The sequence below is a fragment of the Chiloscyllium plagiosum genome, chromosome 13 (genome assembly GCF_004010195.1).
Source record: "Chiloscyllium plagiosum isolate BGI_BamShark_2017 chromosome 13, ASM401019v2, whole genome shotgun sequence".
In the NCBI taxonomy this organism is placed as follows: Eukaryota; Metazoa; Chordata; class Chondrichthyes; order Orectolobiformes; family Hemiscylliidae; genus Chiloscyllium; species Chiloscyllium plagiosum.
Genome location: NC_057722.1, coordinates 49,354,830 through 49,381,458, shown reverse-complemented (window position 1 = coordinate 49,381,458; position 26,629 = coordinate 49,354,830). Strand labels below are relative to the sequence as shown.

At 39.6% G+C, this 26,629-nt stretch overlaps 1 protein-coding gene across 5 annotated transcripts in view; it reads left to right on the top strand.

The window, feature by feature from the left end:
* Positions 1 to 9,918, top strand: part of atp11b (ATPase phospholipid transporting 11B (putative)) — a 175,332-nt gene extending 165,414 nt beyond the window's left edge. For 3 of the 5 annotated variants that reach the window (XM_043702356.1, XM_043702354.1, XM_043702353.1), the window contains 2 exons: positions 4,032 to 4,165; positions 7,020 to 9,918. In XM_043702356.1, the coding sequence (XP_043558291.1) occupies positions 4,032 to 4,165; positions 7,020 to 7,113 (228 nt within the window). In that variant the 3' untranslated portion in view covers positions 7,114 to 9,918. Of the gene's footprint in view, positions 1 to 4,031; positions 6,463 to 7,019 lie in introns of those variants that run through there. The other 2 variants (XR_006313418.1, XR_006313419.1) reach the window with 2 other exon arrangements.
* Positions 9,919 to 26,629: the final 16,711 nt, after the last annotated feature.

Below are 26,629 nucleotides of genomic sequence, written 5' to 3'. Positions count from 1 at the left end.
CTTTTTTTGAAAGCTTGTATTTTAAATCTGAGACAAACATAGCAATTGTTGAAAATGCAAGTGAGACAGTACAGCTCAATATTTGGTCTACCTCCTGTCAGAGTTTGTTTTGTCTTCTGAGATGTTGGTATCACTAATTTGACCACCGTTCACTACTCACCCCTTATAACTTTCAAAAAAGGTGATAGTGAGCTGTCTTCTTGAACCACTGCAATCCATGCATTGTTAGTGCACCCAAAGTGCTCTTACGAAAGGAGTTCCAGAACTTTGATTCAGCGATGGTAAAAGAATGGTGATATATAGTTCAAAGTCAGAATGATCTGTAGCATGGAATGGAGCTTGCAGATGATGTTCCCATGTATCTGTTGCGTTTCCTAACAGATCATGGGGATCTAGACACAGCTATTGAATGAGGCTTGACAAGTTGCTTCAGTGCTCATTGTTGGCATTGTGTTCATGATTCAGGCTGTGAAAATGGTGGTGGATGGAGTGCCAACCAACAACTGCTTGTTGAGTTGTGCATCATTACATCCTATTCATGTGTGTGAAGACCATTCCTAATATGTGCCTTTGTAAGCTGTGGGCATGCTTTGGGTAGTCGGGAGACATGTTACATTCGTCGAAATTCACAACTTTTGACCTGCTTTTGTGACCATGGCATTCATATGGCCGACCAGTTCAATTTCTGGTCAATAAGCCCTCCACTCTCTAGATGCTGGCACTTGGGAGGTTCATAAATGATAATGCAATTGAATCAAAGAAATGATCATTGCCTAGTGCTTGTGGGCTGTGAAGAGGAGGCAGTGGCCTGGTGGTATAGTCCCAAGTTTAATCCAGAAACTTAGCTAATGCTCTAGGGACCTGGGTATGAATTCTACTATGCCAGATGGTAGAATTTGAATATAGGTGGTAGAATTAGAATCTGCTAATGACCATGAAGCCATTGTTGGTTGCCAGAAAAACCCATCTGGCTCTGTCCTTCAGAGAAGGAAATCTACTATCCTCAATGGTCTGGCCCACATGTGACTCCAGACCCTATTTAGTTGACTCTCAACTCTCTTCTGAAATGGCCTAGTAAGCCACTCAGTTTAATAGCAACTCAGGGCATGCAATAAATCTTAGTCAGCCACCAATGTCCACAATCCCATGATTTGATTGTTTTTTAAATGTCTGAATGTTGCCCATATCTTGCTATTTGGGCATGGACTGATTCAGTACCTGATGAGTCATTTTTAAAAATGTATTCATGGGATGTGGGTGTTATTGGCTAGGTCAACATTTATTGCCCATCCCTAATTGTCCAGAGTCAACCACAATGCTGTGGGTCTGGAGTCACACGTAGGCTAGACCAGGTAAGGGCAGCAGTTTTGATTTTATGAATATTAACTCAAAGGATTCTTTCATTCCTTAGCATGATCACTAGGATCTAATACAGTTGATGTGTTGAATCCTTTGTGTGTGAAGTTTGCTTTTTGATTCAGAACAAGTGTTCCGAATTATGTTCCATGTTAGACATGGAACATCCAATGAAGTAGTGTCATACAATTCCAGTGACTACTTGCTGAAAGTAGACAATGTGAGAGAGAAGGCTTAACTGGCATCTGATGTTCCAAGATCAAGTACCTTATTAACCCTCACCTTCAAGGCTCCCAAATCAATAATGACAAAATGGTAAATATCCAATTGAGAAGTGGTACCAGTGCAGCAAAACTTCATAGAGTGCTTTATAGAAGATTTTTTTTTTCAATATTGATTTGCTTCTATTGAAATCACAGATGATTGGGCAAATGTCATATTTTGGCATATAATTGTTGCAGTTGTCTCAGGAAATTGCATGAGTTATATGTTTTTCTGTTGAAATGAAATGTTTATTAGTTGAAACAAACAGGAATTTAGCTTTGTGTTCATTACTTTTTTCAAAAGATAAGTAATTTTTTTTCTCTTTTGGACGTGATCGTTAGAGAAATCATTAACTGGAGATTAGAAAAAAAAGTGGTTATCTTCCTACCAGGTTTGGAGCCACTAAGTAACTCATTCTAATATTCCTGATGAAGGGCTTTTGCCCGAAACATCGATTTTCCTGCTCCTCGGATGCTGTCTGAACTGCTGTGCTTTTCCAGCACCACTCTAAACTAGAATCTGGTTCCCAGCATCTGCAGTCCTTGTTTTTACCTAACTGAGGAAACAGTCTCTGGCATGAAAAATTCCAAAAATGCTTATGCCCAGGAGAAACCCCCTCAGCTGCAACCGTGTCAAGCTCTCTAAGAGCATTATGCTTTTCACTGAGAACATTTCTTTCTTGCAACTCCAGAGGATGTTTACCTGTTGTACTCTATTTCTTCCCAGGACATTCTCTTCATTTTTGGAATCAATCTGTTAAGCCTTTGTTGTATCTCACCAAAGTATGTATATCCTGCTTTAGCTGAGAACAAAACACACAGCAATAAACCAGCTGATGTCTCCCCTCAGCCCAATGATACTTTGAGCAAGACTTCCTTACTCTTGCACTGACCCACTTCCAAGAAAGACTAGCATCTCATTTGCATTCCTAATTCCTTGCTCTGCGTTCACGTTAACTCTGTGATTTTATAGCAGGACACTTTTAAATCCCTCTGAATATCAACAATTATATTATCTTTTTAAACACTTCATTTCATTAACAGACTGGGGCTCAAAAGTATAATTAAATGATGTCCTCTTGAAAAATAAGAGCATTGGTCTTTCAAGCTCCAAACCCCAATCCCTTGGATACTGCAGCGGTTTCTGTTAATTTTGATTTCTGTGTGAAGTTGAGTTAATGAAAGTATATCAGTTTGCTTGCAGTATCATGCTTCAAAACTAACAGATTTTCTACATAAGTTACCTTGTGCCTTTTCCTTCCTTGTAATCTCTCTTTTTGAGTCTATCTTTATTTTTGCTTTTGCAAAGGGCTCCAAATGTGTGAAGGTATATTTTGGATTGTGTGGGATTCAAATTTCTTACTGGGACAATGTTCTCAGTTGCTTTCTGCAAAGTATAAGAATGATCTAATTGTGTATGATATATGGGGAGTGCCAGAGTTCGATGGTTTAATTGCATTTTGTTGGCACCTATGCACTATAGAATATGGGTTTGTGTTAAGAGTGGTATTATATTTGTTTTTGATAGAATTTTGTTGTAAATACCTCCACTTCTGGAATCGTCTATACCCCTCACCTTTGGACTTAGTTAATTTCCTCTCCTCCCCAATTAACAACCAGTGTGGATTTCTTGGTAAAGGAGCAACCCAAATTTGAACGATTTAGATGTTTGTTTATAAGATGTTAGTAACTTATCTGGCATGTACTTCAAGTTATCATCAGACTTAGCAATGTACTTGTTATTATATCTCATGATTGAGAGCTACACTTATTTTGGTTAATGTTTCTGGTTAAATAGTTTTTGAACCGTATCTGACTTTAGCATAATGCATTGTGAATTGTTCAATACAAATATGTGCATTTGTAAATATTATAGAGAGCATAAGTTTCATGTGTTATTGTTTAATTCAAATGGTTGTCTTCTCATTGTATCAGATTTCTTCTTCCTTCAAGATACTTTCCTTAACACACATAATGAGTCATTCTGAACAAAGTCCTTTGTCAATGAGTCTCCATTTGAAGTACTCATTTATAGAGTGAGATGCTTGTTGGTGGTTCTATATCACCAACCCTTTTGTTTTCCATTCTTCCACTCCATGATGAGATGTCTTATCATAAAGTCCAGCTCAGGACCTGAAGTAATCAACAGCGGTTGAATTGTCATTACAAATTAGATTTTGAGAGTCTATTCCAAAAAGGTCTCAACTGTTTGTTCATTTATTTAGTTGCAACTTAAACATAATAAAAATTTAAATGATAATTCACAAACCTAAATACACAAGAGTCCAAAGTAAATATATATAGCAAAATAATACCTTAATTTTTTTCATTATATTTGTAAGTAATGGCTGTAAGTGTATGTCATTGAACACCATGTTTCTTGCAAATAATTTTATTACTTCTGTCCTGTAGCTCATGGAACCCAATTCTGGCATCACCTGTATGGAATCGATCTGCTGTTACTCAAGAGGAGAAACAGTATGTTCACCTCTTAGAAGAATACTAGATCAAATAATGGGAAGGTGCAAACCCTTGCGAGTCAACAGGTGTGGAATTTCTCTAAGTAGATTGTGCTGCAAGCATTTCCCTTACAAACTTGAACATGAGGGCCCTGCAACTGTTGATGTATAGAACAGCTGTAGGTGTGCCTTGATAAAACTAAAGACTGTTCCTGTTTCTAAAATATTTTGAAATGTTGGGAGAAACACTTAAATTTGCATCAGGACTGGTGAGCGCGATTAATTTCAGCATTAAGACAAAGTTAACTGAAATTATTAGTTATCAAATATTTTATATTGTCTGCTGTTTGTGTTGAGTGTAAGTGAGAATTTCCTGTCATTCTTTAGTTTGTCTAAATGATCAGATTTTCTTCCAAATGGGAGCTTTCAAACTGTTGTGGTTAAGTGGATCTTCAGGTTTATGTTGAGGTTGCTTTCCTCAGCTAATTAATAATTTTTCCAACTAATAACTTCCAACTCTATTTCTCCTAATTTTGAAATATTCTCAGTTTTATCTTAGTGGTAAATTTCTGTGGAGAACTTGTGTGGTGTCTTTGTACTAGTTCATTTTTATTTTGAGTTGCTGATTACAAAGCACCTATATGCTTAACAAAGGCTCAATTACTTTGCATTTGGTTATCCAACAAAGTGATATGATAGAGCACAATCTAAGCACGTTTACCTTTTATAAAAATGGCCAGCATTGAATGAGCTTTGGCGGAAAATTTTAATATAAATGAGTTACTGAGCTAAATCTACGTTGGCAATTTATTTGTCCTGTCATTGTATGAAAAAGAATATCTTGCTATGCTTCACCAACTTTTCTAAAGCAGCCAGATATTCTTGCTGGTTAACTTGAGCAAATGAAAGAGCTTAGGTCTTGGAAGTGTGTGCTGGTACTGTAATTGTGTGCAGTATCACTCTCTTTAATATCACAGGTTGAGATTCAAGTCTTATCATTTAATTAATTGATTTTTAAAGCACCCATTCTATTCAAATGTTCATCTTAATTTCTTTTATCATTTTCTTCGCTAAGTCATGTTTGTGCTTAAAGGATAATTCTAAGTGCATTGGTTTGCAAAGTAAGCAGATTGTGTTTCTAATGCAAGTTTACTGATGTGAAGCATTAGATTTTTGACGGGAATTACTTTTTAAAGCAGACAGTAGTCAACGTTTTTAACTTTTTCTGGAATCAATTTTCCATTTTGTAAATTAGCTGTGGTTTGTCCCATTAAAATGTTTGGAGACTGAAAATACACAGCAAAAGGAAAATATTGGTTCTTTTAACTTTTTTTGTTAATTTTATGATAGTAATTTGATTGTTTTCAGTGGAGGGACCAGTGAATATTCCATATTCTTTTAAAAATGTAAAATATTTTTAATTTTTGTTGCCCTAAATTAATTCTCATAGCTGCTTTTAGAAATAGAGCTATTGGTGTACAAATAGAAATGATCAAATAAAGAAGCAAAGACCTTGCTTTTTCACAAATCTTTTTACATCAGTAAGATGTGTTCCTAGCCATTGAAGTTATTCTAAGACACCAATTCCCATTCAGCAAAATTGCACAAATCGTAATAAGATAACTTTGGGTAAATTCCCTTCTCCTTTTCAAAAATCAAGGAATTTTTTGCACCCATCTGAATGGCAGGCAGGATTCACTGTTTTATAAAGACGTTTCAGACAATGCGATGATAAAATTCTTCAATAGTGCACTGACACTATTTATGGGTTCAAGTCACTAATGTCAAGCTTGCATCCACGAACATCTGACTGAAGCGTGCTACAACTGAGCCCAGAATAACTTAGATATTTTTGTCCCTGTCTTGTTGGGGGTGATGGAACGCTTCAGTCTAGGACTGAATAGACCAGAGGATGAATATGATGGAGTTGTTTCTTTCTTTTGGAGGTTGAAACCTTTATGCATAAAACTAATTCTGTAAATTGAAATTGTCAGCTAACAATTAGAGAGAGTGTGTGTGTGTGTGTTTTGTTTGGAATATGTGGACTTGTTGGACCAAACAGTGTTTTCTCAATGATGATTTATGGCATTATTTCTTACACTGTGGTTTTTCTATATTTCTCTGTCTCGTTTTTCCCAAGCATTCTACATAGTTCATTTCCATATTGAAATTGAGTTGTCCCCACATCCTGTAATATTATTCACTCTTTCTCTGTACCTCGCAACTTCAGAAGACCTCTGTTGATTTGGCTTTCTTTGGCATCTGCAAGTTTTAAATCCTTACTTTAGCATCACCTGACTTGTCTTATCTCCTGTTCTTTCCTCTTTTCAACTTTGGTGTTCTGACCTATGGGCCTTCGTTGAGGTTTCTCCATTTTAAAACAGGTTAGCCTACACAATTAATTCAGTTAAGTTATCTATTTAAAAGTCTGAATAACAAATTGAGTTACGCAGGTTATATTCATGTTTTGCGTACTTTGATACTTTATTAATACTTTGAGTTTTAAAAACATTTATATAGAAATTGAAACATTTTGAAGAAAGTTTCAACTGTCTTCAAAGTGAATACCTCCTGTGATTTTTTTTTTTAATCCAGTGTTGTATTTGTAATCAATTAATTTTGTGAGAATTGTTTTCCTTTCCAAAGAGTTAGAATAAATTGGTTTACCAGTCAGAGGTAGCATATTAACACTCTCTTAAAATTTTATGAGCTAATAGGAATTTCCTAAGTTTTAATTCAAAAGTGCAATTTGTATTTTATCAAGAAAGTTCATGCTAAAATTGTTAATTTCTGTCTTTTGGCTAATTTAAATGCTTTTGGTTCATTAGTGTCTGGCATGAAAATTGTAATATTGACTGGTTAAATTCTTAACTCTCTTTTTTATATTTGCATAATTTCCACATTACAGTGTACATACCAAATTGTCAATTTTTTTCTTTAGATGTTGGAGCGACCTTGATCCTTGCTACACTAATGACAGAAGCATCTTAACACTCTCATCAATGGATGGTTCCTCAAATGCTTCAGTGGTTTAACAGTTGAGTGTAGACATGATAGTATTGTGTCTTTGTCTTCTGTTATTGTTTCAATTCCCAATTTAATTCTGAGTCTTGGGGATGGATGAAAATATTTATCAAGGTCTGTCTGTGACCATCTGTTTTATTTTTGCATGTATATCTAATTGCAGCCCAAAGATGATAGTAAGTTGTATAAGAAAAAGGGGCAGAAAGTGACAATTAAATTTGTATTTATTTGTAAATAGTTGTAACCTCATTTTCCTCTTTTTACAAGATGTCCTATTTCTGGAGCTATATTTTTCTAATTTTTGTTTTTTGGATAGGAAAGGTTAGGGATTGGAATGGTGGAAACATCCCTTTGGTACATTTCGGGGCTGAATCTGCACTATGGCCGAGTCCAGTTTTTTTTTGATATTTTGAAGTAGCTGTTCTGTCCAAAAGTGGCATGCGATTTGTTCTTGTAAAACTCAAGTGATAATATCCTTATCATTCTAATTGCTCCTGTGGCTGGATGGCTAACATAGTGAACAGGTGGGTAGAAGCAGTCTGAACTTGATGGAAATGCATTGCAAGCTAGTGTAACAAGGGATACTCCAAGTTAACACCTTTAAAATGTCTGCTTTTTTGAAATGAAAATGTTGATCAATTTCTTGTATTTGGTGTACAGAATCTATCTTGATCAGTAAGTGGTTTTGTGGTGTTTCCAAAATTGGTTACACAGGATCTTTGAATTTGAGTTTGTTATCCTGTAAATTTTCTGTAAATTAAACTGAATTGAAAATTAGCTTTGTGAATGCAGAAGTGACAAACCAGGAATAATATTTTTACAATTTACTTGAACTTCCAGCACCTGCCAACTATTTAGCAGATTTGGAAATGCCAGGTGCTTATCAGGATTCCAAGACTAAATTCTTCTGATTTATTTTAACAAATTGCATAAGTTGGGTTATGAAGTAAGGGTTATGAAGTATGGACATCATACTGGCGTATACCTTTTGAGACTGATCTATACATCTTCTTTCAACCTGAAAAATCTAGTAATCTAGATAATAATACTTGCATCTGATATCCACTAAAATTGGTTCTAGATGTTGGTTTCTGAGATATCTGCAAAGGAAAATACTGTATTGTCAACAAATTAATGCTGGCAAATAACTAGTAAGTACAACAACTGGTCAAAAGTGGAAGTTGCACTGATAGTCATTTGCTTCCCATCTATATCCAAATTTTGCAGAATATATTCAGTATTACTGATCTGAATTATGTCAACCTTTCCCATATACTGATTATTTAACAGCAGTTAAATAGTACACAAAGAGCAGCAAAATGTTATAATGTGGATTTTATTTTCAAAGAAGGGGTAAATGTCAAAATGAGATTATTTTTAAATTTCATTTCATTCATGGAATTGAAAGAGTTCCTCAGCAAAGGTTCAATGTTTATCCCATTGGCTAGTGGAAAATAATTTCTGAACTTCCTATTTATGAATTTCTTGCATGTTTTCTTGAAATTGGTTTCTTGAAATTGGTCTTTTAGAAGTGTGGCTCAATATTAGTAAGGTTTTTATGTACTGTCCCCAAATATACAGGCACTATTATCTAACCAATTATCAGTGCAGTGTTTAAAAAAAAATTACCCAGCACAATTTTCTTTATTTTTCAACTAGCCAATCTCCAAGGCCATGATTTTATTTTCTTCATATGTCTATAGTAACAGATTTTCCAGTCAAAATGGTTCAAATTATAAATTAGAAGGGCGTAAGGTATAATTGGTCAGGAATGTATATTACATTCAGTTTGACACAGTTTTCAATGGGAAGATCTGTGAATACAGGAGGCAAGTATAAAAGGAGAAAAATCTCACTAGCTGTTAATGATTGGTTGTGGTATTTGAGTGCAAGGACACAGCACAGTCAACCCTGCCTTTACGTAAGCTTTTGAAACTTCACTTATAGCCACACTCCTAATTAAGGTAACATTAGGAGATTTGTAAGGTAACTATTTGGTGGTGGCAATTGTACTCCATCAGCTAGTGGAGTAGGAAGTCCAAAGTTCTATCATCGGGCAAAACACATCTTTTATCAATACAATAAACTCATTTATTCATATTTCAGTTCAAAATCATGGACACCTACCCAATGCAGAAAAAGGAAAAGTTGCAGATCCACTTTAAAGGTGTTAGATTTGTAACAGTTGCTGACTTTGCATGGATCTCTCTTAAAGTTAAACTTTGAATTTAATAATTGTCTTGCAAATTTTGAAATGTTTACAAAAAGGTTTTTAATGTGAGTTGAGATTTAATTTGGATGAATCTGAACAAAATGTGCCTTGTAAATTTGGTTTGAGAAGGGAAAGAAATTATTTATTAGAATGTAACATTTCAAAACTTGAGCAACTTTATAAATCTGATCCAGTATTTGTGTGATGTGATCTTGACCTGTTTCAGCATGTTTCTATAGTCCCTTTCAGTGATGGAATGGGAGTGGTTCAATTTGGCTTGACAGCTGGTCATTTTCTTTTCATGTAGCAAATAATGAGGCAGATGCTTAAGCTGTGAGGATCCCCAAAGCCTTGTTTGTGTCCAGTGATACTTTAGTCTGAAAGGTACATTGATGCAAATGCTTTTGATATGTTTTACATTAGCAATAAAAAAAACTGAAAATTTTAGATCTCTGACACCAGTTCTCATTCTGTGTTTGCATTATGTTTTTATTGAAATTGTTCCTCTGTTGATTTTTCTCATTCCTAAACCACTCTGGTATCACTTTTCCAATAAAAAAATTATATTCATATTCACTAATAAACAAAGGGAAAAATTAAAGTTAAAATTTTGTGTTTTGTATTCATGTAATCCCATCTGTTACTATCATGCACAACTTTAGGACTATAAAGAAAACTTGCCCAAAATTATAGCTGTTAGTAAATAGAATAAAGTTCTTTTGATTTAATCTAGTCTTTCGTTACAAATAAAGGACAGACAAGGGTGAGTACAGTACAACAAAATATATGGAGCTTTATTTTAAATCCTTTCAGTGAGGATCATGTACTTGATCAGTTGAAGGACTGAAGGCTAACAAATCTTCTGGGCCAGATGATATGTTGTAGGGCAGTAAAGGACAATGGCTGTACTGGTAAAATAATCGACTAATATTGGTGAGGCACTATGGAACGGGAATCTACTTGCACCACGGAGAATGTGCACAGCTACTGGATTAACATTTAACATGGAGAACATATAGGAAGTGACATACATTTCAAAGAAAATCATCCATGACTAGTCATTTTGCAAAAATTAATTTTAAAAAATAGTATTTTTGTGGTTTCGTTGTAATGGTTAAGCCCTGGTGACTGTTGACATCTTTTAATATTTCTCTTTTTTCAAACAATTATTTAACTTGGTTTTAAAAAGAATCTAGAGGCTCTGTTTCAAGATTGTGTGGTAGAGAGTTCTGAATTCTAAATGTAAAGGCTTGTTTATATAGCTTTAAGTTCTTTTTGTATTCACTGTTACAGCCAGTCCAGGCACTGTATTCTTCCACTTGTTGCCATCTAGTGGTTGAACTCATTCTACTGATAATGGGCATCCAATTTTAAAGCTCACCAAGCTTTCACTGGCAATGTTTTGTCAGCTGATCAGACGTGTCTTATACTGCATATCTTCCACAATTCAGCTGCACAAACCTACATTAGATACTCGGGACAGCTCATGAATTGCTGATCTAAGAACGTTGAACCAAGGAAGAAGAAAAGTGAAACTTTGTCATTCTTTTCAAAAAGGTAATGCGAGCTGTTTGCTGTTCCTCCTAATAAACTCTTACATTTTTATATCCACGTAGCCTCTTATTAAAATTATCTTATGCCAAATAGGAGTCTTGCAAATGGTGAGTAAATGTTACACAAACCTTTGCTTCAGGATCGTGACTAAGCATAACCTGGTCATGCATATGGTTAAATACGTACACAGCTCTATGCAAAATAAGCAGTCTCCTACGGTCTAGTGCCCTTGTGTTTTGAATTGTTTTTAAAGAAATCTTGTTTGGTGCACAGTGGCATGTAATTTATAGTTAGTTGTTTCAGAATGCCTTATAAGCTGATATATGTAGTAAACATTTTATTATCTGGCATCTATGAGATCAGGAGTGTGCCAGTTGATCAAATATTCCAGGTAATCAACAGGTCGACATAATCAATGTAAAAATACTAAGCAATAGAAACATAATACACGGGGTATACCCATCACTGCTATATTTTAATTACAGCATAAATCACTTAAATAATGCAGCTTTGCCTTTAAATAAAAGATATGGGACGGGAAAGATTTCTGGCTGCAACAGTTGCTCTTTTTTTGAGGTATTTTAGGTGCTGGAGGTGGTTTCCTCAAATTCAAGAAGCAGCAATTACTGTTTTATATGCTGTTGCATTGTTTTGGAACTTTGGGGGGGAAAAAGTCAAAACAACAGCAGTTTTAAAAGGGAGAAGAACAGATAAAGGAAGCACATGGTGAGGTCAGTGCAGGAGCGAGAGAGAAAAAGAAACTGACCCCACAGTGTACCTGCACAGTTACTACCTTTGCTATTTAAATTCATGTATCACTGGACATCGGAGTGCGTCTGGGAAAATTAACAAACCATGCAATTCACAACTGATCTTGGAGGAACTGTTGGGTGAAGTTCACAGCACAGAATCAGATATGTGAATTGTTGTTTTAAGTGTGGCCTACAGAAAGTCTGCAGTTGTGAGTATAGTGAGTTCTTTCTTGATTGTGTTTTTGGAGATATGTCTCTTGATTAAACTTAAAATATAAGCCGTAACTATTAATTTAAACTGGGGCAGTGTTTTATAGAGGAATAAGACGGTGTTATTTTCTGCGTCTGTAGATTGTGAAGGAACAAAAATGGCCTTTAGTAGAGTGATATGTGCTGCTTGTCAGATGTGGGAGTTTGAGTTACTGCGGATTATATCTGCAATAAATGCTGTTGGTTGCGAATCTTATCAGTCCAAGTGGATCGGTTGGAGAGACAGTTAGAAGCAATGTGGAATTTGCAACAGTAAGTGATGGATGGCAGTTATAGGAAAGGGGGAAAGTCTCAGATACAGTCACACAGATGAGTTAATTCCAAGAGTGCAGGTGTCTTCTGTGGCTGTACCCTTTTCAAGCAAATATGCTATTTTGGAAAATGTAAGGGGTGATGGATTCTCAGGGGCACATAGCATGAACAGCCAGATTTCTGGTGTTGAGACTGGCTCTAATCTGACGAGGGGTATGTCTGGTTCCAAGAGATCAATTGTGTTCGGGTATTCTCTAGTCAGAGGTACAGACAGACGTCTCTGTGACCAGCAATAAAAAATCAATGGTGTGTTGCTTCCTTGGTGCCAGGATCAAGGATGTTCTCTGAGAGGGTGCAGAATGTTCTCAAGGGAGAGAAGGGCCGGCAAGAGGTCATTGTACACATTGGAACCAACGACAAAGGAATAGGAAAGGTTGAGAATCTGAAGGGAGATTACAGAGTTAGGCAGGAATTTAAAAAGGAGGTCCTCAAGATAGTAATATCTGGATTATTCCTGGTGCTGCAAGCTAGTGAGGGCAGGAAAACGACAATAGAGCAGATGAATGCATGGCTGAGGAGCTGGTATATGGGAGAAGGATTCACATTTTTGGATCATTGGAATCTCTTTTGGGGTAGAAGTGACCTGTACAAGAAGGACGGATTGCACCTAAAATTGGAAGGGGACTAATATTCTGGCAGGGAGATTTTGTACAAGAAGGACGGATTGCACCTAAATTGGAAGGGGACTAATATTCTGGCAGGGAGATTTGCTAGAGCTGAGAGGGAAGCTTTAAAATAGTAAGGTGGGGGGTTGGTGACCCAAGGAGATAGTGAGGAAAGAGATCAATCTGAGACTGGTGCAGTTGAGAACAGAAGCAAGTCAAACAGTCAGGGCAGCCAGGGACAAGGTAGGACTAATTAATTAAAGTGTATTTATTTCAATGCAAGGGGCCTAACAGGGAAGGCAGATGAACTCAGGGCATGGTTAGGAACATGGGACTGGGATATCATAGCAATTATACAAACTTGGCTCAGGGATGGACAGGACTGGCAGCTTAATGTTCCAGATACAAATGCTACAGGAAGGATAGAAAGGGAGGCAAGAGAGGAGGAGTCTTTGATAAGAGATAGCATTACAGCTGTGCTGAGGGAGGATATTCCTGGAAATACATCCAGGGAAGTTATTTCGGTGGAGCTGAGAAATAAGAAAGGGGTGATCACCTTATTGGGATTGTATTATAGACCCCATAATAGTCAGAGGGAAATTGAGAAACAAACTTGTATGGGCGATCTTCGCTATTTGTAAGAATAATAGGGTGATTATGGTAAGGGATTTTAACTTTCCAAACATAGACTGGGACTGCCATAGTGTTAAGGGTTTAGATGGAGAGGAATGTACAAGAATTTTTTCTGCTTCAGTATGTGGATATACCACATACTAGAGAAGGTGCAAAACTTGACCTACACTTGGGAAATAAGGCAGGGCAAGTGACTGAGGTGCCAGGGGGGAGCACTTTGGGGCCAGCAACCATAATTCTATTAGATTTAAAATTAGTGATGGAAAAGGATAAACCAGATCTAAAAGTTAAAGTTCTAACTTGGAGAAAGACCAATTTTGATGGTATTAGGCAAGAACGTTCAAAAGCTGATTGGGGGCAGATGTTTGCAGGTAAAGGGATGGCTGGAAAATGGGAAGCCTTCAGAAATGAGATAACGAGAATCCAGAGAAAGTATATTCCTGTCAGTGTGAAAGGAAAGGATGGTAGGTATAAGGGAATGCTGGATGACTAAAGAAATTGAGGGTTTGGTTAAGAAAAAGAAGGAAGCATATGTAAGGTATAGACAGAATAGATAGTGAATCCTTACAGTATAAAGGCAGTAGGAGTATACTTAAGAGGGAAATCAGGAGGGCAAAAAGGGGACATTAGATAGCTTTGGCAAATAGAAAAGGAGAATCCAAAGGGTTTTTACAAATACATTTAACAGCAAAGGGGTGAGTAGGGAGAGAATAGGGCCCCTCAAAGATCAGCAAGACGGCCTTTGTGTGGAGATACTAAATGTGGGAGATGTGGGAAATGTGGGAGATACTAAATGTGTATTTTGCATCAGCATTTACTGTGGAAAGGGATATGGAAGATATAGACTGTAGGGCAATAGATGGTAACACCTTGCAAAATGTCCAGCCTACTGAGGAGGAAGTGCTGGATATCTTGAAACACAAAGGTGGATAAATCCCCAGGACCTGATCAGGTGTACCCTAGAACTCTGTGGGAAGCTAGAGAAGTGATTGCTGGGCCTCTTGCTGAGATATTTGTATCATCGATAGTCACAGGTGAGTTGCTGGAAGACTGGAGGTTGGCTAACGTGGTGCCACTGTTTAAGAAGGGTGGTAAGGATAAGCCAGAGAACTATAGACCAGTGAGCCTGACGGTGGTGGGCAAGTTGGAGGGAATCCTGAGGGACAGAATGTACATGTATTTGGAAAGGCAAAGACTGATTAGGGATAGTCAACATGGTTTTGTGTGTGGGAAATCATGTCTCACAAACTTGATTGAGTTTTTTGAAGAAGTAACAAAGAGGATTGATGAGGGCTGAGCAGTAGGTGTGATCTACATGGACTTCAGTAAGGCGTTCGACAAGGTTCCCCTTGGGAGATTGATTAGCAAGGTTAGATCTCATGGGATACAGGGAGAACGAGCCATTTGGATACAGAACTGGCTCAAAGGTAGAAGACAGAGGGTGGTGGAGGGTTATTTTTCAGACTGGAGTCCTGTGACCAGTGGGGTGCCACAAGGATCAGTGCTAGGTCCTCTACTTTTCGTCATTTACATAAATGATTTGGATGCGAGCAGAAGAGGTACAGTTAGTAAGTTTGCAGATGACACCAAAATTGGAGGTGTAGTGGACAACGAAGAAGGTTACCTCGAATTACAACAGGATCTTGACCAGATGAGGCAGTGGGCTGAGAAGTGGCAGATGGAGTTTAATTCAGATAAACGTAAGGTGCTGCATTTTGGGAAAGCAAATCTTAGCAGGACTTGTACACTAATGGTAAGGTCCTTGGGAGTGTTGCTGAACAAAGAGATCTTGCAGTGCAGTTTCATAGCTTCTTGAAATTGGAGTTGCAGGTAGGATAGTGAAGAAGATGTTTGATATGCTTGCTTTTATTGGTCAGAGTATTGTGTACAGGAGTTGGGAGGTCATGTTGCAGCTGTACAGGACATTGGTTAGGCCATTGTTGGAATATTGCATGCACTTCTGATCTCCTTCCTGTCGGAAAGATATTGTGAAACTTGAAAGGGTTCAGAAAAGATTTACAAGGATGTTGCCAGGATTAGAGGATTTGAGATTTTGGGAGAGGCTGAACAGGCTGGGGCTGTTTTCCCTGGAGCATCGGAGGCTGAGGGGTGGCCTTATAGAGGTTGACAATTGAGGTGGGTAGATAGGATAAATAGAAAAAGTCTTTTCCTTGGGGTTAGGGAGTCCAGAACTAGAGGGCATAGGTTTAGGATGAGAGGAGAAAGATATAAAAGAGACCTAAGGTGCAACTTTTTCATGCAGAGGGTGGTATGTGTATGGAATTAGCTGCCAGAGGAAGTGGTGGAGGCTGGTACAATTGCAACATTTAAAAGTCATTTGGATGGGTATATAAATACGAAGAGTTTGGAGAGAGATGGGCCGGGTGCTGGCAGGTGGGACTAGATTGGGTTGGGATATCTGGTCGCCATGGACAGGTTGGACCGAAGGGTCTGTTTCCATGCTGTACATCTCTATGACTCTGTGACTGGCAGGGAGTCTTCTCACTCGCACCCTCAACTGACTACTGGGATATCACAGTAGACTGTGATATTTGAGAAAAAATTGATTCAGCTGAATCTACTTGATATTTCATATGGGCATTCAATTAAGTAACAAATATGTTTACATTGAGGTATATAAATTAAAACTATAATTGAACAGAATAAGACAATAAACATTGGTATGAGGTATTTAAGTTTTGCCAGTTTATCGAGAGTGCGGGTTCATAAGATGGCAATTAAAACAAAGTTTGCTGTATATCATTTGCCTGCTAGTGTGCTGCTCCAACATTACTCAAAGCTTACACATCCTGGACAAAACAACTCCTTGATTTGGCACTGTTATGTTTTCAGATGCCACTGCTGCTATCAGCATGTAGTATTTTGGTTTGGGTAGATCACTGCCACCTCCTTTCTCTATGCTGTAGTCCTGTCAACCTATCAGTGGTAGAGGATACACCAATGAATCTAAACAATAGAGGTACTTGTCTTGGGTAATTAAGGTAGCTTATTGTATGATATCAACAAGTTCATAAAGTATAGGAGCAGAATTAGGCCATTCAGCCCATTGAATCTGCTGCATCATTCGATCATGACTGATATGCTCCTCACCCCTATTTTCCTGCCTTCTCCCCATATCCCTTCAACTCATTACCAATTAAAAATCTGTCTAACTCCTCCTCAAGTGTACTCACTGTCCCTGCATCCACTGCACTTTGGGGTGGTGCTTCCATAGATTCACAGCCCTTTGGAAGAAGTAGTTTCTCCTCAACTCTGTTTTAAATTTGCTACCTCTCATCCTAGAATGCACCACAAAAGGAAGTATCCACTCCATGTCTTTTTAATCCATACCTTTTATCATCTAGAATACCTCAATTTGATCTCCCCTCATTCTTCTAAATGCCAGAGAGTATAGGCCTAAACTCTTCAATCTCTCTTCATATATCAAACCCTTCATCTCTGTGATCAATCCATATATACAGTTTACATTTGACTCTGGAGAACTTTACAGAGCACATCTACTCCCTTCAGGTACTGATTGCAAATTCTGCTGAGTCCACCCCAAACAACAAAACATTCGAGTTCAATATAACATGAACTCCTTCAGAACAATTATCTTGTAAGCAACTCCCTGCAAGCTTTCTCCCCAGTCAGCCTAAACCATATTATATTTGCCACCATTCCATCTCTTCTTCACCCCATCCCCAACTACACGTTTCTGATTTCAATTATAATATGAACAGATCACACTCTTCCCAGAATGCACACTCATCAGACTTTGAGGAATGGCAGGTCTTTTGCTTGGGCTTGATAGCAATCAGAGTAATTTCTCTGCTGAAGGATCGTTATGCCTTATATACTGTCTTTGGAGGATATTGTTCGTAATAGAATCTTAAAGACCTTTAATCTCCTGAATTGTGTTCTGCAGAAGAACTCTTTAAGTCAAGCAGTGTCTCATAATATCCCGGGTATGTTTAATTTTACAAATGTCCATTATGGAAGGCAAATGCTTTGTAAAACAAATACAGGTCATTCTGCTATAATGCAACAGTTGTGTTCCTCTGCAACCTCATGCCATGGAAGACTGTTATAGAAAACAATGTTATAATAGTTCGCTAATAAATCACTGTATCCATTCAGTAGACAGTGAAGTGTTGCTGAACGAAGAGACCTTGGAGTGCAGGTTCATAACTACTTGAAAGTGGAGTCGCAGGTAGATAGGATAGTGAACAAGGCATTTTGTATGCTTTCCTTTATTGGTCAGAGTATTGAGTACGGGAGTTGGGAGGTCATGTTGCGGCTGTACAGGACATTGGTTAGGCAACTTTTGGAATATTGCATGCAATTCTGGTCGTCTTCCTATCAGAAGGATGTTGTGAAACATGAAAAGGTTCAGAAAAGATTTACAAGGATGTTGCCAGGGCTGGAGGATTTGAGCTATAGGGAGAGGTTGGGGCTGTTTTCCCTGGAGTATCAGATGCTGAGGGGTGACTTATAGAAGTTTATAAGATGATGAGGGGCACTTCTCCAGCTTCCACCCGAAACAACACAGTAGAACAGCCATCCCCTATGGACAAGCCCTATGCTTACACAGTATCTGTTCCGATGAGGAGGAACATGACGCGCACTTAGAAGTACTCAAGGATGCCCTCATAAGAACTGGGTATGATGCTCAACTCATCGACTGCCAGTTCTGACGTGTCACAGCGAGGAACCGTAATGACCTCCTTAGGAGACAGACACGAGCCGTAACCGACAGGGTACCCTTCGTTATCCAGTACTTCCCAGGAGTCGAAAAGCTATGCCATGTTCTTCGCAGCCAGCAACACATTATCAATGAGGATGAGCACCTCGCCAAGATCTCACACTTCCACTGCTTGCCTTTAAACAACTACCTAACCTCAAACAGATCATTGGTGTAGAAAACTGCCTGGTTTTTAGGACAGCACCATACAACCCTGTCTCAGTAGGCACTGCAAGACTTGTCAGAGTGTCGACATGGATACCACCATGTTTGTTACAGGTAGTCAATGACTCAGCCAACATTGTCTATCTTATGCTGCAGGCATGGTATGTTGGCAAGACCAAGCAGAGGCTATGGCAATGGATGAATGGACACCGCACAACAATCAACAGACAAATTTTCCCTTTCATTCCGAGAACACTTCAGCGGTCCAGGACATTCGACTTCCGGTCTTCGGGTAACCGTCCTCCAAGGCGGACTTTGGGACAGGCAACAACAAAGAGTGGCCGAGCAGAGGCTGATAGCCAAGTTTGGTACCCATGGGGATGGCCTCAACTTGGACCCTGGATTCATGTCACACTACAGGTGACCCCATTGCACTATATACAGACCCTTTTTTTTTTGCCCTCCCTCTCTTTCGCCCTCCCTCTCTTTCGCCCTCCCTCGTTAGTGGGGTGAATTTTAACCTGTAGAATTAGATTTTACTTTGCTCAAAACTGCATGAATCCATGGAAGATTCTGTAAATCTATTTTCTACATTAGAATCAGTCTAACCATTATGGCACAGACACTCACACAGGGTAGCTCACACCTTAAATGCATTATCTGGGCTGACGTGACACCAATTGTTAAAGTTCATTTGCGAATGTTACTTTAAATGTTCTGTGATTTACATATGGAAGAACTGAAACCAACATGTTCATTCTAAAAGATGAGACTGAACAAACAATCCAGGTCTTTACATAATATATAATTTCAGTTACATTACATTATAAAATTGTGCTATAACTTCTGTGTCTTCAGATCTTATACTCCACAACTACCTGATGAAGGAGCAGCGCTCTGAAAGCTAATGCTTCCAAATAAACCTGTTGGTCTATAACCTGGTTGTGAGATTTTTAACTTTGTGCAGCCCAGTCCAACACTGCACCTCTAAATCATGAGGGACATGGATAGGATAAATAGACCAAGTCTCTTCCCTGGGTGGGGGAGTCCAGAACTAGAGGGCATAGGTTTAGGGTGAGAGGGGAAAGATATAAAAGAGACCTCAGGGGCAACTTTTTCACACAGCGAGTGGTATGTGTATGGAATGAGCTGCCAGAGGAAGGGCTGGTGGCTCGTACAATTACAACATTTAAAAGGCATTAGATGGGTATATGAATAGGAAGCATTTGGAGGGACATGAGCCGGGTGCTGGCAGGTGGGTCTAGATTGGGTTGGGATATCTGGTTGGCATGGACGAATTAGACCAAAGGGTTTGTTTCCATGCTGTACATCTCTGACTGTATCTAAACAACATCCACAATAGGATGACGTCCGCTAGAATGTGATTTTGTGTTCCTCAACTCCGACGTCCGGTGCCATTATTTCAGAGTTGTTTTGGAAAGTCTCTACCAGTTTTTCAAGTACCAAGGTGAATGGTAGCAGCAACAAGGGATATCCCTGTCAGCTACCCCTCTCTAAATCAAAATTGTTTGAGTTAGCCCCATTTGTAATAACTGTCGCCTTAGTGTCTTTGAATAACACCGCCACCCACTTGGGGAAGGCCCCTCCTAAAACAATCGAGAACAGCAAAAGAGACACAGCCATTCCACCCGATCAAAAGCCTTTTCTGCAGCCAGGGAGACCGCCAGCCCGGAATCGCGCTCTGTTAACTTATTTGCACTATATTCAACACCCGTCTAATATTATTGGAGGAGCTGCAGCCCTTGATAAAACCTGTCTGGTCCTCCTTTATAATAATGGGCAACACCTTCAATAAAATTTTAAAATACACATTCAACAATAAGATGGGTCTATATGATGTGCAAGCCTCAGGGTCTTTCCTTTCCTTTAAGATAAGGGAGATATTAGCCTCCCTAAAAGACAATCCTGGTTATATGAGTGATTGCACATCCCCAGCAGTGGATCAGCCAACATGTGTACGAACACCTTGTAAAATTCACTCAGGAATCAGTCTGGACAGAGTGCCTTACCACCTTCTGCACTGTTAGAGCGACATTTAAAAGAGAGACCTGATCTGCATTTATAACAGGGAGATCCATGTTTCTCAAGAAGGATTTCATTCTTGCATTTCCATCCCCACATCCCTCCGATTGGTATAATTCTGTATAAAACTCCTGGAATCTGGCATTGATCTTCAGTTCACAAGGGACATTGCCAGTTCTCTCCTTGATAGACATAATGGACTTTGGAGCACTTTTCTTCCTAGTCAGGTAAGCCAGGTATCTTCCTGGCTTATCCCCATATTCAAACAGCCTTTGCTTTGCAAAGGAGACCGCTCTCTTCACCTCATATGAGTGAGTCCAGAGCAGCCCAGAGAGCTGTGACCCATTGCAATTTGACCACGGATGGTCTGGTTTAATATGCCAATTTTGCTGCCTTCAACGGGGCCTCAAGCATACCCTGCTGTTCTCCTCTCTGTTGCCGAATATGAAACGATCATACCCCTTAAGAATGCTTTAGTGGTCTCCCAGAGCACTAATGGATTGCTGGCCGTATCCCGATCCCAAAAAACCCTGAACTCCTTGGCATCCTGTCTACTCCAGGGTCCATGAGACAATTAAAGTCTCCTCCTATAATAGTACGGCACACTCCAAGAGCCATTAATTTAGAAATTGCTCCAACTAGAAATTTGAGAGGGTGCACCGGGGGACAGTAAACATTCAGGATGCCAAACTCTTCTCCATGTATTAGTGCTTTGAGAATGATGAACTGTCCATACTCACCCTTGATTTAATCTGTCATCTGAGATTCTTTCATAGCAATATGGCCACCCCTCTGCTTTTGGAGTTAAAGGAGGACAAGACTACCCTATCATATCCCCCCTGCTGTAACTTCAGGTGTTCCCTATCAGTCAAATGTGTCTCTTGCTACAGTGTAATATCAACCCTTTCCTTCTTAAGATTTGAAAGCACATTTTTCCTTCTAATGGGGGAGTGTGTCCCCTTTATGTTCCAGGTGCACCACTTGAACATGACCGCACACTACAGCTTGCAGTTCCCTGCGAAGGAGAAGCCCAACAATATGTGATGAGTGGAGAAAAAACATACTTTATCAAATCTGAAGACTATTCCTACAAACAGACCAGAACTACCAAAACTAAAAAACTAATCTCTACCCATAACTTAAACAAATTAACACACATTTCCGAGATCTCCCCCCAACTCCCTGGGGGCATTCACACCCAATCTCAGAACCATCCTAGCACTTTCCAGTTAAGGTCGTGCCCCAAACCCAAGGAAGAAAAAAACATTATTCTGGATGTAGGTTTGCTCATTAAGCTGGAAGGTTCATTTTCAGCCGTTTCATCACCATACTAGGTAACATCTTCAGTGAGCCTCCAGATGAAGCACTGCTGATGACTGCTGCTTTCAGTTTATATGTTTGGGTTACTTTGGGTTGGTGATGTCATTTCCTATACCAATGTCATTTCATGATCTTTTTCTCAGAGTGGTAAATGGGGTCCAGGTCAATGTGTTTGTTGAGTGTTCCGGTTGGAATGCCATGCTTCTAGGAATTCTCGTGCGTGTCTCTGTTTGGCTTATCCTAAGGTGGATGTGTTGTCCCAGTCAAAGTGGTGCCCTTCCTTATCTGTATGTAAGGATACTAGTGAGAGAGGGTCATGTTGTTTTGTGGCTAGTTGATGTTCATGTATCCTGGTGGCGAGTTTTCTACCTGTTTGTCCAATGTAGCGTTTGTTACAGTTCTTGCACGGTATTTTGTAAATGACATTACATTTACATTTACAAATGACAATCTTCTCAAAACTTGCTAAAAACATTATTTACACTCCCACCAGTTAACAATGGATGCCCCCCCCCCCAGTCATCCTCATCTCAGCCCCACACATCTTCACATGAAAGGAGTAACCACCCCTCACCCAGCAAAACAGAGCAATAGAATAACTAATAACCTCAAAACAGATTTAATATAAAACATACCGGATTTTACACTTGAGCAAAATCAAGCCTATAAAGCCCAAAAGGGAAAAGAGTAAAGAGAAAGAAGATAGAAATAAAAAGTTATATTATGCCATTGTCCATACACCTCTTTTCTTTCTTCCTTCTTAACCAAAGTCTATTATTTCAGCGAATCTGAAAATTCTTTTACTTTTTCTGCCGAGTCTATGTTGTAGACAGTTCCCCCATAACTGAAACATAGCACTGCCTGGGTACCTCAGTATGAATGTTTAAATCTCTCATTTTTCTTTACACCAAAGGCCTTCTTTTTCTTAATTATTAGATTAGATTACATTACAGTGTGGAAACAGGCCCTTTGGCCCAACAGGTCCACACCGACCCGCCGAAGCGCAACCCACCCATACCCCTACATTTAGCCCTTACCTAACACTACAGGCAATTTAGCATGGCCAATTCACCTGACCTGCACATCTTTGAACTGTGGGAGGAAACCGGAGCACCTGGAGGGAGCCCACGCAAACACGGGGAGAACGTGCAAACTCCACACAGTCAGTCGCCTGAGGCGGGAATTGAACCCGGGTCTCTGGCGCTGTGAGGCAACAGTGCTGACCACTGTGCCACCGTGCCGCCCAGAAAAGTCATGGAAAAACATTATTTTGAGCGGTTATAATCCAAAGCCTGTGGATCTTTTCCCAGTCTTCTGTCTGTTTGTGTTATAAAGTGCTTTTCCTTATAATGCTGGAGAGTCAGTGGGACCAGGCGGGGATGCTGCGCCCGGCCTGCGCATTGCGATCCGGTAGGCCCACTCCACACTCTCCCGCCCTGACTCGATCTCCAGACCTACCAACTCCGGAAGCCATCTCTTGAAGTCAGTGAGGTTTTCACCTTCTTCACACTCAGGTAAGCCTAAGATCAGTAGATTTTTTTTTCTCTGAACTTGATTTTTGGGGTCGTATACTTGTTCCTGCAGGGCCGAAACTGACCTTACAAGATTCAGACCCACCCCTTGGAGCTTTCGGCTTCCAAGGTCACAGTCCTCTGTACCACAGATTCTACATGCTGATCCAAGATCCGGATTTCCTGCTCATGCTTTGCCAGCATGGCAGTGATTGGTTCCAGTGCTCCTTCGATCTTTTCATGGAGTTTTGTAAACTCCGTTAGTAACTGCATCTGCTCCATTGAGCTCAAGAGTGCCGCCACAGGTGGTGTACCCGACGTAGTAGGGGAGTGCCCTGCCTGCTGCACTCCTCTGGCTCTTTTTCCAATTTGATATCTTCATATCAGCTCCAGATCTTCTTAATCCTGATCTAAAGGGGCTCTAGGTATTCAATTTATTTTAAACTACAAGACTTTCCTCAGCCTGACTAATGGTTGTGGGGGTGGGGGTGGGGAGGTGGAGAGAGAGGGAGGGTAGGTGGTAAGGAGACCACCTTTCCTGGCATATGGCACAGAGCCCAACTCAGCAGACTGTTCAGACTGCCGCCATCTTGAATCTCCCCTCCTTTATACTCTTCTAAGGATTCACTCAATCTATCCTGTCTACACCTGACATGTGCTTCTTTATTTTTCTTAACCAAACCTTCAATTTCTCGAATCATCCAGCATTCCCTACATCTACCAGCCTCTCCTTTCACCTTAACAGGAATATACTGACTCTGGACTCTCGTTATCTCATTTCTGAAGGCTTCCTGTTTTCCAGCCATCCCTTTACCAAATGCCCCCAGTCAGCTTTTGAATTCTTATTAAAAAGCTGTCTTAATTCTAGCATTTCAATACTGCTTGCAATCTGCTATTCTATAAGTTTAATACTATTTTAAATTATGTTGCTGTCAATTTTGCTGGACTCTACTTTGGCAATGTTGGAGCAAGTTCCTTGTTTGCCAGTTTGACTAAGCTCTATTGTAAAAGTGCAGTATTACAGGTTTCAGTAAGGCTTTAAATTCTGTTGAGTGGTGGTTCTGGCATGCCTTTTAAATCTGTTCCATTTCAAAATAGTCTCTTGGTGCTGTTTACTGGGCAAGTACAAACAGATCTTGCTTCTGCTTAAAAATTAGATGTTGCCTATTTACACCACAGATGATGCAAAATATTCCTTGAGAGTTGGGGATGATATTTCCAATTTAGATTTTCACCCAGGCACTATCTTCAAATATTAGGAACCAAGGTTGGCCTTTCAGTCTTTGCTGTTCTCAAACCATGTTCTTTCTCTGCTCAACTGCTGAAAATTTAGCTGTTGAAATATATTTTATTTTTTATATTCATTCATGGGATTTGGGCATTGCTGGCTGGCATTTCTTGCCCACCCCTAGTTGCTCTTGAAGTGGCAGAGGTGAGCTGCCTTCTTGAACCGCTGTAGTCCATCTGCTATAAGTTGACCACAATGCCATTAGGGAAGGAATTCCAGAATTTGACCCAGTGACAACAAAGGAACGGCAATATATTTCCAAGTCAGGGTGGTGAGTGACTTAGAGGGAGAACTTGAAGGTGGTGGTGTTCTCATGTATCTACTGCCCTTCTTCTAGATGGAAGTGGTTGTGAATTTAGAAGGTGTTGTTTAAAAATCTTTGATGCATTTCTACAGTACATCTTTGCAAAGTAGCAGCAGGATGTACTACAACATCGGTGGTGGAGGGGAGTGGATGTGGTGCCAACCAAGTGGGCTGCTTTGTCCTGAATGATGTCAAGTGTTCTTTGAGCTACCCTCACCAGGCACGTGGGGAGTATTCTATCGCATTCCTGACTTGCGTTTTGCAGAAGTCTGGCAGATAGTGGGCAGGCTTTGGGGAGTGAGGAGAGGAGTTACTCGCTGCAGTACTCATAGCCTCTGATGTTCTTCTGTAACTATTGCTTATGTGGCAAGCCCAATTGAGCTTCTGGTCAATGGTAACACCATTGAATATCAAGGGGTGGTGGTTAGATTGCCTTTTATTGAAAGTGGTCATTACTCGGCATTTGTGTGGCACAAGCAGCACTTAACAAATGTCAACCCAAGCCTGGATATTTTCCAGATCTTGTTGCATTTGAACAGATATCTGTGGAGTTGCAGATTGCGCAATGTTCAGCACCATCATCAGCAGAAATTCCCATTTCTGACTTTTATGATAGAGGAAAGGTCATGTATTGATGAAGCAGCTGAAGATGGTTGGGTGTGGGACACTATCCTGAGGACCTCCTGCAGACATGGCCTGGAGCTTGGGTGACTGACTAACCCAGCAGAGTTTTGCCCCGATACCTATTGATTTCCAGGTTTGTTAGTGCTCCTTAATGCCACAATCAGTTGAATGCAGCCTTGATGTCAAGGGCTGTCATTTTCACCTCATGTCTGGCATTCAGCTCTTCTGGCCACTGTTTAAACCAAGGTTGGGGTGGTAATTGGCTGAGTTGGATTTGTCTTGCTTCTTTGTGTAAGGATATCCAGGACAACTTTCCACATTTGGGTAGACACCAGTATTGTAACCGTACTGGAACAGCTTGGCTAGGGGGTGGCAAGTTCTGGAGCAGTCTTCAGTATTATTGCCAGAACATTGTCAGAATGTTGAATTCTGATCACTTCCTGCCATGTACATTCTTGTGATAGCAAACACTGTCAGCTTCTAGAGAAAACAATTTAATTTGCCACTCACCAAGTCAGTTTCTTGCTACAATAACCAACACTTATTCAGGCAACTACTTTCAACTGATTAGTCTTGCTATTTACAGGCAAGTTGTATAATTTGCCATTTCGTTTGCTGATTGAGTTCAATATTTAGAACTTCACTCAATCACAGCATGAGAACTACTTACTGGAATGGTTCTACTTGCATCAAATTCCCAAGTTTTCAGCACTCTGTGAAATACTTATTGAATACAGTACTAAACAATCTCCTCAGCAGCAAAATGGCAGAGATGCTACTTTATTTCTCTGTCATTTCTTCCATTCCCATCAGTCTTGGAGATATGTGGTTATCTAACACTGATCATTAAAATATCTGTGATTTTGACGTCTTCAAATCGATTTTCCTGCTCCTCAGAAGCTGCCTGATCAGCTGTGCTTTTCCAGTACCATTCTAATCTTAACTCCAGCATTTGCAGTACCTATGTCTGCCATAATGTTACCTCTGATTTCTCTTCACAGATGCTGCCAGTCCTTCTGAGATTTTCCAGCAACTTTGTTTTTGATTTACAGCATCCGCAGTTCTTTCAATTTTTATTTAGATTTAAGCTCTTTGTTTCTCAGGTGAATGAAATGAGGTTGCAGTTAGGGCGGACAAACTGAAGATGGCACTGGAAGCTATTCAAGTGAGAAAAATGGAAGGGAATATGA